This window comes from Haplochromis burtoni, unplaced genomic scaffold, assembly GCF_018398535.1.
Source record: "Haplochromis burtoni strain Fernald_Lab_line unplaced genomic scaffold, NCSU_Asbu1 Contig_177, whole genome shotgun sequence".
NCBI lineage: Eukaryota > Metazoa > Chordata > Actinopteri > Cichliformes > Cichlidae > Haplochromis > Haplochromis burtoni.
The window spans coordinates 36,202-54,090 of NW_024582538.1; the positions used below are offsets into that span (position 1 = coordinate 36,202).

The 17,889-nt window shown below is 40.1% G+C and overlaps 2 protein-coding genes across 2 annotated transcripts; one reads left to right on the forward strand and one right to left on the reverse strand.

Annotated features, from left to right (window-relative positions):
• Window positions 1-2,984: 2,984 nt before the first annotated feature.
• Window positions 2,985-9,964, forward strand: LOC121815308 (proline-rich protein 36). Its single transcript, XM_042225646.1, has 4 exons — window positions 2,985-3,246; window positions 5,091-5,179; window positions 7,190-7,280; window positions 7,845-9,964. The coding sequence occupies exons 1-4, from the start codon at window positions 3,168-3,170 to the stop codon at window positions 9,962-9,964; spliced, it is 2,379 nt and encodes a 792-aa protein (XP_042081580.1). The 5' UTR covers window positions 2,985-3,167.
• Window positions 9,965-12,725: 2,761 nt separating this feature from the next.
• Window positions 12,726-16,605, reverse strand: wdr77 (WD repeat domain 77). Its single transcript, XM_005941082.2, has 10 exons — window positions 16,194-16,605; window positions 15,783-15,968; window positions 15,561-15,702; window positions 15,364-15,413; window positions 14,957-15,027; window positions 14,782-14,839; window positions 13,936-14,007; window positions 13,732-13,840; window positions 13,582-13,650; window positions 12,726-13,504 (listed from the first exon to the last, which is right to left on the reverse strand). Exons 1-10 carry the CDS (start codon window positions 16,300-16,302, stop codon window positions 13,357-13,359), a joined length of 1,014 nt encoding a protein of 337 aa, XP_005941144.1. The 5' UTR covers window positions 16,303-16,605; the 3' UTR covers window positions 12,726-13,356.
• Between the last annotated feature and the right edge of the window lie 1,284 nt (window positions 16,606-17,889).

Sequence of the window (17,889 nt, forward strand, 5' to 3'; positions counted from 1 at the left end):
TTGAAATAGGACTTCTTTTTAATTTTAAGATATCTTAGGGATATCTGCTTAAATTTCTGTACACTGGCAGAAAGAGGAGTTTCACTGGTCCAGCTCACATGAGATCATCATGTGCTGTATGTGGCCTACAATGTAAAATGATTTTGACACCCCTGCTAACAGAGCAATTAGACAAGCCCCTACGAGCAAGCACTTTGTGACAGTGGGGAGAAGAAAAAAAAAAAAAACTCCTACCACCAGCAGAAAAGAACAACAACAAGAGAATAAGCTACTGTGAGGTCTTTAAGATATGATGGCACCTGATTATTCAAGAATTTTTATCTGAAGACAAGGATTCTAAATTTGATTCTGAATGTAAGAGAAATCCAGTAGTGAAGTTAAGTCAATATGGGAGAATAATCAACAATTGTGCAGCCTACCAGTAATAAATACATAAAACTAGTTTTTCAGCATCACTCTGAGACAGGATGTTTCTAATTTTAGACATACTGCGCAACAGAATGAAGGCAGTTCTACATATTTGTATAATGTGCTCACTGAACCAAATATCCTGGTCATAAATTACTCCAAGTTTCCTCACAGTGGTATTGAAGGCAAAGGTAATATTTTTTAAAGTAAGGCAGAGTACAGCGACCTCAATTTTGTTTAAATTTAGAAGCAGGAAATTATAGGCTATCAAGGTTTTTATGTTTTCAAGACAGGCCTGAAGTTTAATTAGTTGACGTGTATCAACTTCATTGCATATCTCCAAAAAGTTGATTCTGTTCATCTGGACGTAGCGTTTTGTGGGACAAACGTTTCATCTCATGGCCATTGATCAGTGGTCTTTGATCAGTGGGTTTTGGTCAGTGGTTGTTGATCAATGGTCATGAGAATTTGCATAATTAAGATTATAGAACTGACCATCCAGCCCATTGTTCCTTCAGTTGGCTGGTTTCAGTCATTATGCAATTGTACTGTTTATAAGATTGGGGAAACCTGCAGTCAGCTGAGACTGAAGAAGTCACTTGGATGAGTGACAAAACATTTCTCCCACAAAACACTACGTCCAGATGAACAGAATCAACTTTTTGGAGATTTACTTTCCCGGATGATTGAGAATGCATCAAGACGAAACTTCATGCATAGATAAAGCTGGATATCATCTGCATAGCCATGAAAACGTATATAGTTATCTATCAGCCAGATTAAATTCAGGCCACTGCAGCGCAGTTCCTTTAATACCAAGTGTGTGTTCTAATCTCAGTAGTAGCGTTTTATGGTCAGTACTGGTACTGAACACTGCACTGAGATCTACCAGGGCAAGCACAGAGATGAGTCCATTATGAAAGGATGTAAAAAGATCACTTGTAACCTTCACTAGTGCCGTTTCTGTGAAACTCTTCAAATAAACCATTCCTTTGTAAACAGTCAGTTAGGCCTAACTTTTTAATAGCTGCTCTTCTAGAATGTTTGATCTAAAAAGGAAGGTTACCATAAACAATGGTTTTACTTTGATAATTGGTTTTATTTTATTTTTCAGACTTTAAACTATATTCATATGTCATAACAATTGTTTTAGGTGCACATGCAAGTCACACAGATAGGGAAATAATTAATCATGTACATAAAAGCAGCAACAGCACACTATAAAATACCCCGTTGCAGGTGAAATGGTACTCAAGCAAAAGTGCTGTCACGGCGAGTGAGAAGAGCCGTGTGAAAAAAAAGGAAAAAGAGGATCCAAGCGCAGGCAGTCGTGAAGGTCTGAAGGTGATTTATTGACACAAAAATATAGAGAGGCAAACGACAAAACGGAGAACTAAACTATACTGGGACAACTAAACAACAGAGCATGAACACGAACATGAACCTGAAGCAAGGTGGACGCCGGTACAAGATGGTGACGGCAGGGAACACACGGATGAAACATGGTGGAACACACAGACGGACCAGCAACTACAACGACAGAGGACACGACTTAAATACACACAGAGAAACACAGGGGAATCACACACAGGTGGTGGACACAGCTGGGAATAATCAACAAGACGAGACAGAGGTAAGACTGAACACACTCACATGAGACGCAGGCCTTCACAATAAAACAGGAAACGAGAACACTACACCAAGACGCAGACCTGACACTGAGAGACAGACAGACAGAATGACACATGAAACTTGAACTAAACTAAACGTGAGATACAACCGAGAACAAATCCTTAAACATGAATAAACAGAAACATAGAATTCTAATAATAATAATCATTATAATAATAATACTCATAGCGCCCAAAACCACAATAAACATTCAAAAATAAACTAATCAATTAAAACTCAAAATACTGGGTCGAAACTGACCCAGAACCGTGACAAGTGCAATCAGCAAAATGTACTCTATTAAATGTAAAATCACCGGGAGATAGAAGGAGCCCTTTCAGTAGTCTACATCCTTAAAGAGAACCAGTTTATTTAATGTTGTGGCTTTTAATTCATTTTGAATGATTTAATCAAGCACACTTTACAATCTCATTATTAGGTTCATACATTTCTTGGATCAAATTTTTAAGCATAAGCAAAAAATAAAATAAAATAAAAATAGGATACTAAAATGTTTCGACGTGTTCACATGCTTTGTTTTATTTTACTCTTTGTTTACATTTATGACCATAATAGCAGTGACCTACATGCAATAAACCCCTGTTGTCTTTTTTGATTAAGATGCTATTAAAGTTCACCCGCGTTCCTGAGCATTTTAATGTGATCACTTCGTCCCAGATTTAGAGATACAGGTAGACCAGTGCGCTAAAGCTCGGATGCGGATGGCAGACTCATCAAACAGTGAGAGTACAGGCCATTAACGTAAGCAAACCTGTGATTAAAGGACCTGATTCTTTCCACAGGTGAGGTTTGCGCTGGAATGTAAGGAGAGCCGAGGGCCTCACCTGCTGCTGCTGTACAGTCAGAAACAGGGAGGCACAATGAAAGGCGAGTGGGCGGGGTTTGCTCCATTTTCTCTGTCTGTCTGAGAAGTTTGCACCAAATCACTGGAGTCAGGTGTACCTGGAGAAACGCCGTCATTCAGAGCAGCACGTTTGCGGTTTATCCCGGATTTACCTGCCGGCGAGAATGCGCCAATGATCCGCTGAAGCCGAGAATCGTAGCTACGCATCAACTAATCAATAACAATGAAGAAGGGGTCGCTGAATTTTCTGGGTCGAAAGAATCATTCTCTTTTCGACACCAATGTCAAAATGCAGGAGATGGGTGAGTAGAGTCTAGTACGGTCTGTTTATAAGAGCAGGTATCTACGCCTACAGCGAAGAGCAGCACGACCTTTGGACTTGGTGTTGCAATAGGACACATATGTTTCCACCAAGCTCCAAACTTTAGACGTGCTGATAGGAGTGAATCCTTCAGGTGCTTTAAACAAGTAGCAGCAGGTGTCATCTATGAATTTTGTTCGGTGTTTTTAACAAAAGTAAATCCATATTTTAAATCCAAGAGTCTGGGTCCTCTTCAGACTGTGTTCACTTTGATCCAAGTTAAGATTTCTCAGACAAAACTGAAGTTTTCATCTAGAATAGCTAAATGTGTACCTTGGGTGTATTTCATATGAGTCAGCTACTCTTAGACATACAATCCACGGTGTTATAGATGAAAACAGAAATCTGTTACCGGTACTTTTATTTACCTGACACAAACAAATTCACTCTTCTGGCCACAACAATGCATAACAGCATATTTCCATAGTACAACAGCTGGGCAAGCTCCATCTGCTGAGCAAGAGTGTGTGATGCAGTTTAAAGCCTTAAAAAAAAGGAAACACAAGTTAATAGCTTAATAATAAAAATATTACTTTCACACACTGATATCAGTTTACTGATAAGCTCTAAGTGACATTAGTGGAATTTGACTAGTGAAAGCAGAAAAGGAGAGGGCAATTTCTATGCAAAGCTGCAACACAGGAGAGATCATTTGCCTATTTAAATCAGAAAGGGGCGCAATAGGAAAAACGAATCATTTGCTTAGACTGGTTTAATACCGCAGCCAATTCATTCTGTAGTTCCCACATTTTTCTGAAATGACACAGAAGTGCATAAAAGCTATGAGGACCTACACCCTGTGACTACTGGGAATAACAGTTCCCTTTCCTTGTCTATTATGACAGGCTCCTCTATCACGCTGCTTCTTGTGTCTGCTTTTGTAATAGAAAGCTAAATGAACACATAGAGTAAGAATCTTCAAGTGGCAAGTGTCTTTCAGCAGTCAGTGTCATACTGGAACAAAGGTGTGACTTCTAGGTTTACGTTCTCAAATCATCAGTTTCCCAGGAATGTTATTGCTTGTCTTCCACATCTGAAAATGACTATGGTCATGTTTCGGGTCTCTTCCTCGGTGCACTTTTAAGTCATCATTGAGTGTCTTGTGTCATCCCATGACTTAGATACATACAGAAAAACCAGGCTTTTCCACTGACATGAAAGACAAATGCGACTGGTCTCTTAACCACTTTGACTTAAGAATGGACGATCATTGTGTGGCACTGTTTGTTTAAAGAACAAAGGGTTATGCAACATAAAAGCAGCAACATTTGGCTGCATGTTATGAAGCTCCTCTCAAAGAGTGAACACAGTTAAAGCGAGTTTTTTCCCCAAGAATAAACCTTGAATTCATTCTTCCAGGCTTTGCGACAGATAAACTATTTACGTCTGGCTATATGATAAACATTGTGGTGTTGTACAGCAAGCAGAAGGTGGTGCACTGGATTTCAGTTGGCACCATAACTGTTTTCCCTTAAACACAATGGTGGACTTTAAATAAAGACTGCAATCATCGGCTCAGTTGTGCATAGCTATTTTGTTGTCAACAACCAACGGCCACACAGCAGATTATTAGGCTGACTGACAGCTACTTAGAGGACACTTGGATGCACACAGTATCTCATTACCTGCACACTGCAAGTGTACAACATCATTGTTTTGGCCTTGACTGGCAGATTAATGATGGAGATTTGATTAGTAATTTAATAGCTGAATCAATTCAATTGAACTTGCTTTGCTACCAGAGGCCCGCTGGATATTAATGATCTACTTTTTTCTTTTTCACAGACAATGTAGAGTTGGTCCTGGGGTCATCTGCAACTCATGAGTCAGGGACTGCAAGTGTGCGAGCTAGACCCACAGTGAAGCATGGTGCTGTGAGTATCTCTGTGAAACCATGTGGTTCACATCAATTTTTACGTTCATTACCCAGTTTCTGAAATTGAAATGACATGTTTTACGTGTCTCCTGTCTCTCTACCCTCACCATAATCAGTCACAGCAGATGGCTGCCTCTCTCAGAGCCTGCCAGAGGCTTCTTCCTGTTAAAAGGGAGTTTTTCCTTCCCACTGACACCAACTACTTGCTAATAGGGGGTCATCTGATTACTGGGGTTTTCCCTGTATTATTGTCGGGTCTTTACCTTACAATGTAAAGCCCTTTTGGGCAACTGTTGTGATTTGACACTACATAAAATGGAATTTAATGAATAAGATTTGCATGTGAACAGCTCCACCATTTTATTCAGTCTCAAACCCTGCGCCTGCAGATGCAAATGAACTGATAGCTGACAGTTTAGTGTTTAAAGAGTTTATTTACTCGTGCAATCTGATGTGTGACGTGGTCCGCACAGTAAAAGTCTCCACAGAGAGATCTCGACTTATTTTCTTCCAGTATCTCATGTGGGAGGGATAATGCTCATTTCTTTTTTTAGAATGACATGAAATATGACTATAAAAAAACGACATATCTCACAGCGATGCTGTCACAACAGGTAATTTGCAGAAAACATGATCAATGATCTTCTGCAGGTCACATCACACTGCGCACAAAAGCTACAGCTGCCAAAGTTGCCATAAGACATTAGAGCAAGTCAATTACAATTTAGTCTTGCACTTAAAGTCTCCCATTGCATTGTCATGTTGCAGACAAAAATGCAAAGCTCATCTGAGCACTTGGTTCACACACCTCAGCTCAGTGTTTTCTGGGAGTGTTCTGTGAATGTGTCTGTGGCATGTGGATGCGGCACACCCTGCAGCACATGGGCAGGACAGCTCTGAGCGCTGCGACAGATGAACGTGAGTCATAGCGCGGAGAAAAGGCGAGATGGAATCAAACTGGATCATACGCTGTCTTTAATGGCACGCCCTCGCTCCGTGATGCAGTTTTCATACCTTTCCAAATAGCTACGCAACTGGGATTATTAGCAAAAGAGGGTGTTATTCAAGGTGTGATATAGCTTTTAGGACGGCAGCTGCCTGAAACTGAAGATTTTTATTCTTATCTATTGATGCTGATTTAATTCATTACTGCATACAATCAGCATGGCTGAAACGTGGTATAAGGGGAGCTCTTAGGGCATAAATTGAGTCCAGTTAAAAATTTCCTTGTTGCTTTCCTCCTCAAATGGTCTGCAGCAGACTAAGATCAAAAGGATACAGCTGTTATGTATTCCTGGACTGAATATCTGCCCATTTTAAGGACATATAACTTTCCAAGTTTCTTAGATTTGTATTGTGTCAACACAGTCTCTATTTATTTGGTGTCGTAGAGAGAACAGCAACGTACTTTCCATAACTCTTCCTCTATTTTGCCCCTCTTGCCTACAACATAAAACACCCATGTATCTAAGTAACACGCAGTTTTCTCAGCCAGGCCCATCTTAGACAATGTGATGAATAATAGGTGTATCCTCTGATTCACCAAATATTTCTCATCACTCAAGTATGCAAACGTGTTTTCTTTTATTTTTTTAAACCTCTAGCTGTTTTATGTTGAAGAAGCCTAAAGGTTAGACATGTACCTAAGTTGCTGCAAAGCAGTCTGACATATTTAGTACTTAATTTTGTGAACATAAGGCACCGTAAACCACCATCATAGAATTTTCACGTAACAGCTCATTGAAATGATTTTGGCAGCTACTTCAGTTCTGCTGACGCTAAAAATGCTGCAAGCATTGGACAGGCCAACCTGTTTTCAAGGAACACTGAGAGCTGATATAGTTGAGAACTGGTTTGTGCACCTCAAGACCAAATACTTGCCAGACAAAAGTCTCTGTACATACAGGCCTTATATAGCCTTATCTCAATTTTACTGTTGATCTTTGTCTCTTGTGTTAAGAGGTTTGAAAAATCAAGTCTGATGGTGTTTAATTTTCTTCCCTCGCAGTCCTTGTCTGAGAGTTTCCAAGGCTTTGCTGTCCCAATGCCGAAAGTCCCTCTCCTGCCCCCTGTCAATGGTCCAAAGACCAACGGTTCAGGTGAGCATCTAGCTACCTTCCAATATGTACTTTAGGTTTAACTTGACTAAAAGGCAAGAATCCCATTAATTAGACCCTAAAAAGTCCACATAACTTGTGGGGCTTTTGCTCAGACTCGGTTGATGGATCACAGCAATCAAAATAAAGAGGAAAAAAAGGAGGGCAGGTTAATGTTTGCTCGGGCATTGCTCAATAACTCCCCCTGAAAATGTCCAAACGGTCATACCAGATGCCAAATATATTTACATAATGGGAGTGTTAGCATTCTCAATAATAAGTGGAAACCATTTACTTCTTTTATTTCCTTTTTTAACAATTCTAAATTTATGTAAGAAAGCTGAATTTAAAGCTTTATAAAGAATTTTCTTATTCTTTATAATCGTTTCTGCCTCTTTAATAATATTCTTATTATTGCATATTATATGCACAAATGAATTGCACTCTTTAAATGAAACAGACGGATTTCAATTTTAGTCTCTTATTTATGCAGCAAGTTTGCATATTTGAATACTGTGTCTGTTTCTGCAAAAACCTTTCTCATTTGTCCTGTCTTCTCATCCACAGTTGGTTGGGATCCGTTGTCCAATGGCTCCATTACTTCAGTGCCTAACCTTGATAAAGGGGAAATATTTGTTCCTCCTCCTCCTTCTGTAGCACCTCCACCACCTCCAAGTGAATGGATTCCACCTCCACCAGACTTCCTGGGTGACTTAAACACTCTAGACCTAGCAACCATACAGCCTCCTTCCATGCCCGCACCAAACCCTCCTTCAGTAGAACCAAAGGATTTATCCTTCCTAAAACCACCACCAATGGCTCCACCAAAGCCTCCATCTACCACTTCTACTGGCTCTCCATCATCCATACCCATCTCTAGTCCACCATCAGCTCAAGTTCCAGAGCATCCAAAATTTGCCGCCCCACAGCCCCCTACTGAAAGGCAACAGAAGACTCAGAAGAAACCTCCTCCAAAGCCCATTAGAATTTCCTCAGTCTCCAACTCTGACTCCCCCCCACAGACTCCTGCACCACCACCCCCTGTGCAGACACCCACATTGTCCACTTTCAATCCCCAAAACACAGCAAAGGTTAACACTGCTCCTAAGACCTCATTTCTCAATGTGTTTGAAGACCGTGACAAAAAACCTAAGCACATGTTACTCCTGGAAGATTCCGGGTCTTCCAGCTCTGGCCCTGTTCTCGTCAAGGTGGACGGTAATGCTCCCAAAGTGCCTACACTATCTAAACCAGTTCCCATTGTAAAGGAGCTGGAGGAGAATTTACAAGTTGCCCAACCTTCTGAATCTACCCTATTTGAGCAAAAGACAGTGACTAAGACAGAGACTAAGACAAAGGCTAAAACAGAGACAATTTCAGTGCAACCAGAAATAACCAAACCAGTACAGCCACCGCCTCAGAAGTCTCTACAGCTTGATGAAGTTGACAATACTCAGATTAATTTAGAGACAAGCAAGGACAAACTTGGAGAGAACCAAGGTCCAAAAGCAGAAAGTCCAAAAGCAGAAAATCCTAGAGAGTACCAAAGTCCAGCCCCAGTCAAACCTGGAGAGTACCAAAGTCCAACCCCAGTCAAACCTGTACGGTATCAAAATCCAAACCAGAAATACAGTCCGATATTGGATCACAAACTACGTAACCTGAAAGGAAGTGAAACCCACGGAGCACGAGACGGGCATGCAGCTTCTCCGCTGGCTCTTCTAAAGGCAGCTAAAGAAAGAGAGAAAAACAGAACGACGCACTCTGTTTCACAGGAAAACAGTGGAAAGAACAATGAGCAGCCAAGTATTCACTCAAGTGACCTTTCAAGTTCTGGCTCTTCAACTGTAAAACTGACAGAAAAAATATTACCAGAAACTCCAAAATCCTTCAGTCCAGTAGACCGTCCACAAACAAATGATGCTCCTGAAACTTCAAGCAGTCATGCCCTGGTCAATGGTCAGGCACCATCTACCAGTCCAGCTCTCAACAGGATCATAGAAACCCCTGCTGTTAGCAAAAAAGCAGAGGAGAGACAAAAGGCATATCAAAGCAGCTCACTGTCTCAGACTCCACAACCTGAGGGCAATAAAGATGGGTTCAGCATGCCATTACTGCCTCCACCACCAGAGTTTGATGATTTAAGCAAGATTATGGACCTGCCACCTTCCATCATTCCACCGGACCCTCCCACAAAAAAGGCACCGTCACCACCTGTAACCTCTCTTTCCCCTGCCTCAGTTCAGTATCCTTTGAATAAGACACAACCCTCTGCAGGTCCTCCCTCTTCAGTGCCACCTCCTCCTCTGAAGACAGCACCTCCAGCTTCAATTCCACCTCCTCCTCTGAAGACAGCACCTCCAGCTTCAATTCCACCTCCTCCTCTGAAGACAGCACCTCCAGCTTCAATTCCACCTCCTCCTCTGAATACAGCACCTCCAGCTTCAATTCCACCTCCTCCTCCTCCTCTGAACCACCCACCTCCACTCAATTCCACCTCCTCCTCTGAAGACAGCACCTCCAGCTTCAGTTCCACCTCCTCCTCTGAAGACAGCACCTGCAGCTTCAATTCCACCTCCTCCTCTGAAGACAGCACCTCCAGCTTCAGTTCCACCTCCTCCTCTGAATACAGCACCTCCAGCTTCAATTCCACCTCCTCCTCCTCCTCTGAACCACCCACCTCCTAATGTCCAACCAAAGACACAAGTCCAGACAAAACCCAAGCCAGACTCCACTCAGCCAGCACGCACTCTGGAACAAAGACATTTTGATCTCCAGTGCATCCTAAAAAAGAAGCTGGAGGAAATGGCCCCCAAAATTTCCCACCAAAAGGAAGATGTAGAGCCTTCCTCTGATGAATGGGAGTCCAATGACCAGCTCAAATCACCAACTACCAAATATCACCAGAAAGCAGCAACTCTGGACATGAGGGAGCTGCAGCGTAAAGTGAACAAAAAATATCCAGATAATTCGCCAACAAAAGCTTTGACCAGGTAAGACTGTCATGCTCAAATGTCACACATTGACTTTTTAAGATGCCAAAACTCACTGGTTGGCTAATATATTCATACATAAAATGTTCTTCTTTTCAGCAATGGGCCAAAGTCTAAATATCAACATGGTATGACTTTCACAGTTCGGCCTGGAACCAAAAATCCTATTACTTATCATGAGTAGCAGACATTATTAAGGGTCTTTCGATTCTTGGACATGTTGAGACCTTCAACACAGACTATGGGACACAACGTGTGTGAAGCTACACTTTTATCAGCAGCAGTGTGGACCACAGCTGAAAAAGAAGGCTTCACACAGGTTATTTACACACTGGGTAGCAAATATGTTAAGAATGCCTGTTGACAAAGGACTGCCGAATCATAAAGACAAACACGACACAGTCACTGTCAAATGGTGTTTTCTTTTCCATTGTGTCACAGTCAGAAAGAACGTTTTAAACATTTGTGTAGTTGCTGCTAATTATTTAGTCTTAAGCTATATTTTGCTATATGTTGACTTTTTAACCATAGATTTGGGTAATGTTATTGTATAGGAAAACTCCATTAATATTCAAATAAAAAAAGTTAAGTTTTTAAAAAGTCTTTTATAAAACAATGAGAAATTTTAATTGTAAAATATAGTAATTTGGAGCATAACTGTTATTATTTCATGCTGTAATTACCTGCCAAATAATGGGAAATGTTCTTTCACTGTTACATCTCGATTATGAAAGTCTTATGGCGCAGAGTAGTAGGGGTCTAGTGTGATTCTCACATTTATCCCAAAAAATCCTTTATGGTTTGTATTGGATTTTCTATACTACTACGATAAAGAGTGTTAATCTAGTTACGTATACATTGTTATTCATGGAGATATCAATTTGTATAATATGAAAATCACATTTGGACATTGCAAGATGTAGTTATATGTACATGTTAAAGTTGTATATAGAAAGTCATCAAATTAAGACATTCAACTCTAAGTAGGAAATAAATGTAACAAATTGCTGAGTACACATGGCTTGCATGTGTACTCAATTGTATGTAAAAACACTGCAGTGATTTGCATCATCCTAGTAATTAAAGCTTTTAGCTGTGGCTCAGAATGTAAGTGCAGATTTAATATACTGGTAAATTCCCAGGGTACAGTATTGTTTAGTTTGTTGTTAGGTGGTTGCTAGACAGTGTGACATCATTGTAATATGTCATGCTTAGTTTTTGGGATATAAATTATGTGTTACTGTTGTGAAATTAAAATGATACAATACTTTTATAAGGCTCTTGTAGGTGCATAAAAGCTACAAATGTGTCATTGTGCCACATTGTCAGGTGGCTGCTAGGCAACATGATGACCTCATAATATTTTATATAAACTAGAATCGTCAGGGCCCCATAAAGAACCTGTGTGCCAACTCCAGATCATGTAGGAGCTTGTGTGCAAACAGATTTTTTTGTATTAAAGTAAGATATAAGCTAGCTGAAGAACTGGTTTAAGTTTTTTTTCCCCTCCTAAGAATTGTCCCAAGTAGCATCACACAATTAATTCCAAATAATTCCAAGATTCTGCTAACGAAGAAATTTAGATTTAATTATTAGGCGTTTTTTGTGGTTGTTGACGCAAATAACCAAAACACATCAAAGCACATGTAATTCAACAGACCTCCATGAAAGGCCTTAAATGTACCAAAAGTTATAGATCATTATTATCTACATCAGACCTCACATTGACACTGTTAGTGAATGACTGGGGTCTGCGTCAGCCACATCCTTACCAACACAGTGGTTTATAATTACAGGGCATGTGATCAAAAAGTTCCACCAATAAAATAAGAAACATACTCAATTTAGCTACTATGCTACTCAAGATGGTTTCCTTCATTGCTTCTCCGGGGCTGCCATTGCTTCTGCTATTTATTTTTATTTTTAGATGGCTTCACTGAAGTCCCACCCCATGTGTTGAAATGTCTTCTGCGTCAAAGCGAACCATTCTAGATCTGGAAGATTTAAGAGTGGTTGGTCTGAGGTCGAGCATTTTTGTCCTGTTTCCCCCCCCCCTATATTTACTGGGTAAAACACCATCACTGTCAGTGCACAGTTGTACTGTAACATCCTGGGTAAGCATTCTTTTCAAATTAAAAACTTTCACTCACAACCAAGTTGTATTTCCTTCTACTATTGTCCTTTTCCACAAAATGAATTTCCAAGTTAAAAGCTTAACAGGAATTCCAAGTATCAACTCCAAAATAGCTGCAGTGCTGGAAGCAGTGCAGAGGTGCATAAAGACATGACCTTGAAGGAGGGGGTTAAGGTTTATGGCTTTTCGGGGAAGAGGAACTTATTGACTGCACTTTGTGTATCCTTGAAAACTCCTCTTATTCCCACTACCTCACAGTAGTAACAGTTTATCATATCTGATCTCAGTAAACACAAAGAACACACCAAATGATGCCACTGATAACATTAAGTTACCTTTAATGTAAAATTCTGCAATACAAATGTGCTGCTTTGATGCAGTTACACAAAGACAAACTATACAGTATGAAAGAAGTGGATAGTGAGGCTGTGATGTGATTAGTAGTCATAGAGAGAATAAAAATATGGACGCAGCTATCTGGTCAGAAAAATTAATCAAATGAAGTCAAAGTGCTATAAGCCTACATTTGATGTGAAGACCACCTAAGGGCGAAAGCTGCAGTTGCAAAAAGACTCTCCTACAGAATTCCTCCTATACCCTTCAATAGCTCACTTAGTGGCTAACGACGTGTCAATCGCGTCACTAGCCAATGACTAAGCATTTTAGATCAGACCTGCCCCTCTGTAGAATGTCCATTTTTTACAACCAAGATGGGGACAGCAGAAACGCTCATCACTATGTAACTAGGTCCATTTTATGCTCTCTATGTTAGTAATGCACAAAAACCATGACTAGGAGAGCAGAATTCACAATATTGTGCGGTTTTTGGGGGCTAAATTAAGGTGAGAGCTTTCAATAGATTTTCATTTCTGCAAAATGACACCTCAGGAATGAGGGGAGAGTAGTGAGGGGAAAACAGTGCTTTCCTTCAGTGCATTTCCAACTGATCGGTCTAAGAAGAGGAACTGGGAATGCCATCAGCTGGACCCACTTTATGGTGAAGCACAAGATGATCCCAGCCTACTGTTGTGAGGGTGGAGGAGCCATTGTGAAGCCAGCTCACACCTTTGACATAGTCCTGGTGCCGCCGGTCTCTGAGTCTACAAACAAATATGTGATTAGTGTTTTTAATAATACAACAAAGTAAATGCTTTCAGCATGAAGTACAAGCACTCACATTTCTCGCAGTTCAGAGTCCATAACAGCAACGCTACAGTCATCACTAACAGAGGCTAGCAAGGGTGTGCTGGGAAGAAAAGGAAGACGTCAGAATTTTGTAAAAGAGCAATAAAGCCAAAGGTGAGATCGTGACACACTTTACATTTACCTGTGTGTGGAGAAGGCCAGCCCATTAACTCTACGGCTGTGAACGTTCTCCACCTGAGACGGCTCCGATCCCAGGAAATCTTTCACAGTCACCCTGCCGAGCTCATCGCCTGAGACACGATGAGAGTGAAAGAAAAAAAGGAAATCAACTTTTTCTCAATTAAACTCAGCTTTTAATCAAATGTGACCAAGTGCAGCGTCTTACCAAAAGCAATGGTGCTTCTGTGGTGAGGGTGCCAAGCTAGAGAAGTAGGGGAGCAGCTAGGTGACTCTACATCTGAGGCAAAACAAAAACAGAAACTGAGAATGCGCTTGCCATCTGTCATTACTTACACAGGACATCCTGTACAGCATAGACACTGACATATTTCCAAGAGAGCCTATAAACAGATTCCAGGAACAATAAGACAAATTCCTTCTTTAATCATCCAGACAAAAATCAAACACTAGGTAGCTAATTAGGTAATTAGGCACTCTATATAACTCTTTACCCCTTGAAAGTAACCCTTAAAGCTCTTTTGTGAACTGAGAGGTTTCTGTCATATTTCAGGCCTGCTTATAGTACTAAATGATGGGATATGGATCTAAAGTTAGTGAGGGTGGTTTCTGCCTATGCAGCCACTCCTGGACAAACCTGAAAACTACTATAATGGTCCTGAAATCACATCTTTATGGGTTTGGAGGTGTCAAAATCCATCATTCGGAGGACAGATAAAGTCTTCAAATGTGGGGGAAAAGTTAAGGCTCTGGATTTGGATTGATTACTTTGGTAATGGCTGCGTATTTGGAGGAATCAACTCCATTGCAGGTGCAATAGTCTCTACCTGCTAGGTATTAGTACATAGTCCTATTTTAGCACAGATACATTTGCAGAGTGAATGACTGCTGCATAGTGTGTGTACTGGCATAAATATGTAAACATAACTGTTTGTTTTGGAACAAATTTTACTCTCTATCATACTTCATTTCCTGTGAAGCTCTACCAAATCTCGACTATTCTTGCAGTAGTGTTTGGCAAAAGTGGTTATCAAAGCTTGGTGACGTAGCTTACCTATTCTTGATGCAGGTTTGTTGGGCTTCCTCCTGTCCCACAACAACACACGGCTGTCCTAAAGAAGGGGTGAGAAGAAGAAGTAGTTGAGTTTATCTGAATGATTGCAGCTCTGTGGTCCAAAAAATAAACCTCACTGTCAAAAATGCAAACAACATGCTGATTAGTATCTTACTTGGCTACAGGAGAGAAACAGAGACTCATCTGTAGGACTGCAGGCAACACAAGTGACTGGCTGTGTGTGCACTGGGGGAAGAAAAAAACCAAGAACTGTTGAGTTAAACTTTTCACATCAATGACATTTATGACATTTTTGGCTTTTTAAAACCATTTTAATATAAAACTTTCCTTCAGCAATTAATCGTTCCAAAGAGTCAATAGGAATATGACACTGGGATAAGTCTGGTAATGTCAGCAATAGAAAAAAAACCCTTGGTAAATTAATTAATCTAAAATCTATACATACAGGAATGCTACCAAAAATAAACATTCTTTGCTTTTATTTTTCCACATTGAGGGGAAAAAAGCATTTTTGTAAGTTTTGTGCATTTCTGTATGAAGAACTGTTAAGATGATGCTTACCATTGTAGGTAGTGACAACCGTTTCCTGACTTAGATCCCAGACTTTAATTCTGTAATAATAAGCAAAGATGCACTTTAAGGGATGACAACTCAAAAATTAATTAAGCCAAAGTTTGAAACAAAAGCAATTAACATTGCTTCTGCTCTGTTGTGACAGGTGGAATGGTGTATGTATGTTCATGTAAAACAAGTCTAACCTGCAGTCCATGCTGCCAGTGACTGCAGCGGTTGCTCCAACCACGGGGCTTACTGTGGTGACAATATGGTCATGATCATGCTTGGTAAAGCGATTAACCAGTAGACATTCATCCTCTGCTAGTTCCCAGAGCTCCAAGGCACCTGCACAGAAAAATGAGGCCAGTTTCATACAAGCCTCAAGTGTGTGCTTGATTCATCTGCCATAAAAAACATTTCATTACCTGAATCTGACGCAACAATAATTCCCTTCTCTGACACCCATTTGACATCTGTGACACCAGCCTCAGTCTGCACACCAGCTTTGCAGAATCCCTCACTGGGGGCCTGGTCAGGGTCGCTGTAGATCCAAACAGATCCCTGCCAGCTTCTGCCAGAGAGGCTGGAGGCACCAAGTAGCAGGGTGCCATCTGTGGAGAAAACCCAACGAGAAAACCCTTCAAATATCTATATTTTCATTCATCGCCTGCCAGTTAAGATTACTCTGACTGGTATTCAACATAAAATGTTATTTATTTAACATTTTCAACGTAGGACTTGAACAGTTTAGCACAAATGTAAACACACTAATAATAACCAACTAGCGGCTCCACGTGTTTACACGTTAACCTTCAGCTAGCGCTCCTTTTCCCTACCTGCTCTGTATTGTGCCGCGCACAGGTGCCTCTCCATGCACGCTGGAGCATTGGGGGGTATGTCCCACCGGTTTTCCTTGGTCATGCTAGTATCCACGGAACTATTCATCCAGAAACCGCACTTTAAATGTTGATGAGATTTCCTAAACTTCTACAACACAACTCCTGCGTTAGCTAGCTAGTGCTACTGCAGAAATGCTGCAGGCTTTGTCTTTAGTTTATTTGGAAAATATTATTACTATTACTATCATTAATAGTACACAGTCGGTTCCTAAAAAACACGATTAAGCCTGAATGCATGAAAAACGAGTCCGTAATTTTTTCGTTTCGCGAATGAATGACCGGGAGAAGCGCAACACATGGGACTATTAGCAAACACTTCCTGTCTGGTGTAGTTTCTTCTTCTTCTCCTCCTCCTTTTCTTGGCCGCATGCACAGTTCCAGACGTGTTACTGCCCTCTGCAGTATTATTAGGCTTATGCGGCCTCTTCAAAGGTTTAATGCTGTAACGTAATGCAGCACTGCCACCTGGAGTTACTATAGTTTTGTATTTCTATATCATGTTTTTATGTTTTTATTTATTTCGTTTTAACTTTTTGTTTTGAACGCTGTTTAGTTTCAGTTTTTCGGAGTGCGTTTGCTCATTTAGTTTGAGTTTTTATTCGTTTCAGTGTTAGAAATTTTGTGATGATAACTCATATTTATAACTTATGGATGGCAAACAATGCTGATGCCATTTTTTTTCTCCCTGTGGCAGAAACAAGTTTTTGTTGTAGCTTCTTTCTTCCGAAAAATAAGACATAATTCCAGCCTGTACTTTGATGTGAACTCCCATGTCAGTTAGTTAGTATGTTAGTTACAGACAAATCAGTCCGTGAGTTATTAATCTTTTCTTTCATTACATTCTTTCATTCCCAGGCTGATACAGCTAGCTACAGATACGAACTTCTAGATTCGTAATTCGGCAGATATTTTGCCTATTTTGATGTTTATTTCACTTTTGTAATGCTGAGTCAACAGGAACATCAAAGCTAACTGAACTGCTTTAAAGCTCTTGAGCTTTTCATCACACCATCTGGTTTTGATCATAATGATAAAATAAACCTGATCACTGCCTTTTGTAGATGGCATTGTATCTGCTGATAGGTTCATTATACCACTGTAAAACTTGGAATTTCTACAATAACTTAAGGTATTATTATTATTATTATTATTATTATTATTATTATTATTATTATTATTATTATTATTATTATTATTATTATTATTATTTACTGTTTTATAATTTATTACAGGATTAGCACTGTGTTTTCCAGTTAATATGAGTGTAGCACTATTAGCTCTTTGAAAAATAAAGCAAGTATAAACATTACATTTAAACCATCAAAAAATGTGAATGTCTGCCATCCTAATATCGTCTAGTAACACAGCTATTTCATCATTAGCAATTCTATTAAAATATTCACCTAATGATAGAACGAGATGCAAAGACAGAGGACCACAAACTTATCTTGAAGGGGTATCTGTACCACAATCTATCCAATAGTTGAGATTCCTCTTTCTAAATATCACAGTAGAAGAATTGAGAATAACTACTTTATTGTCACACAACAGTATCAATGTTCATATTAGTGAATCTTTCAATAAAAGGATTTCAAGCTGGGTGACAGGTTTCCCCAGTGCCCTCTTATTGCCC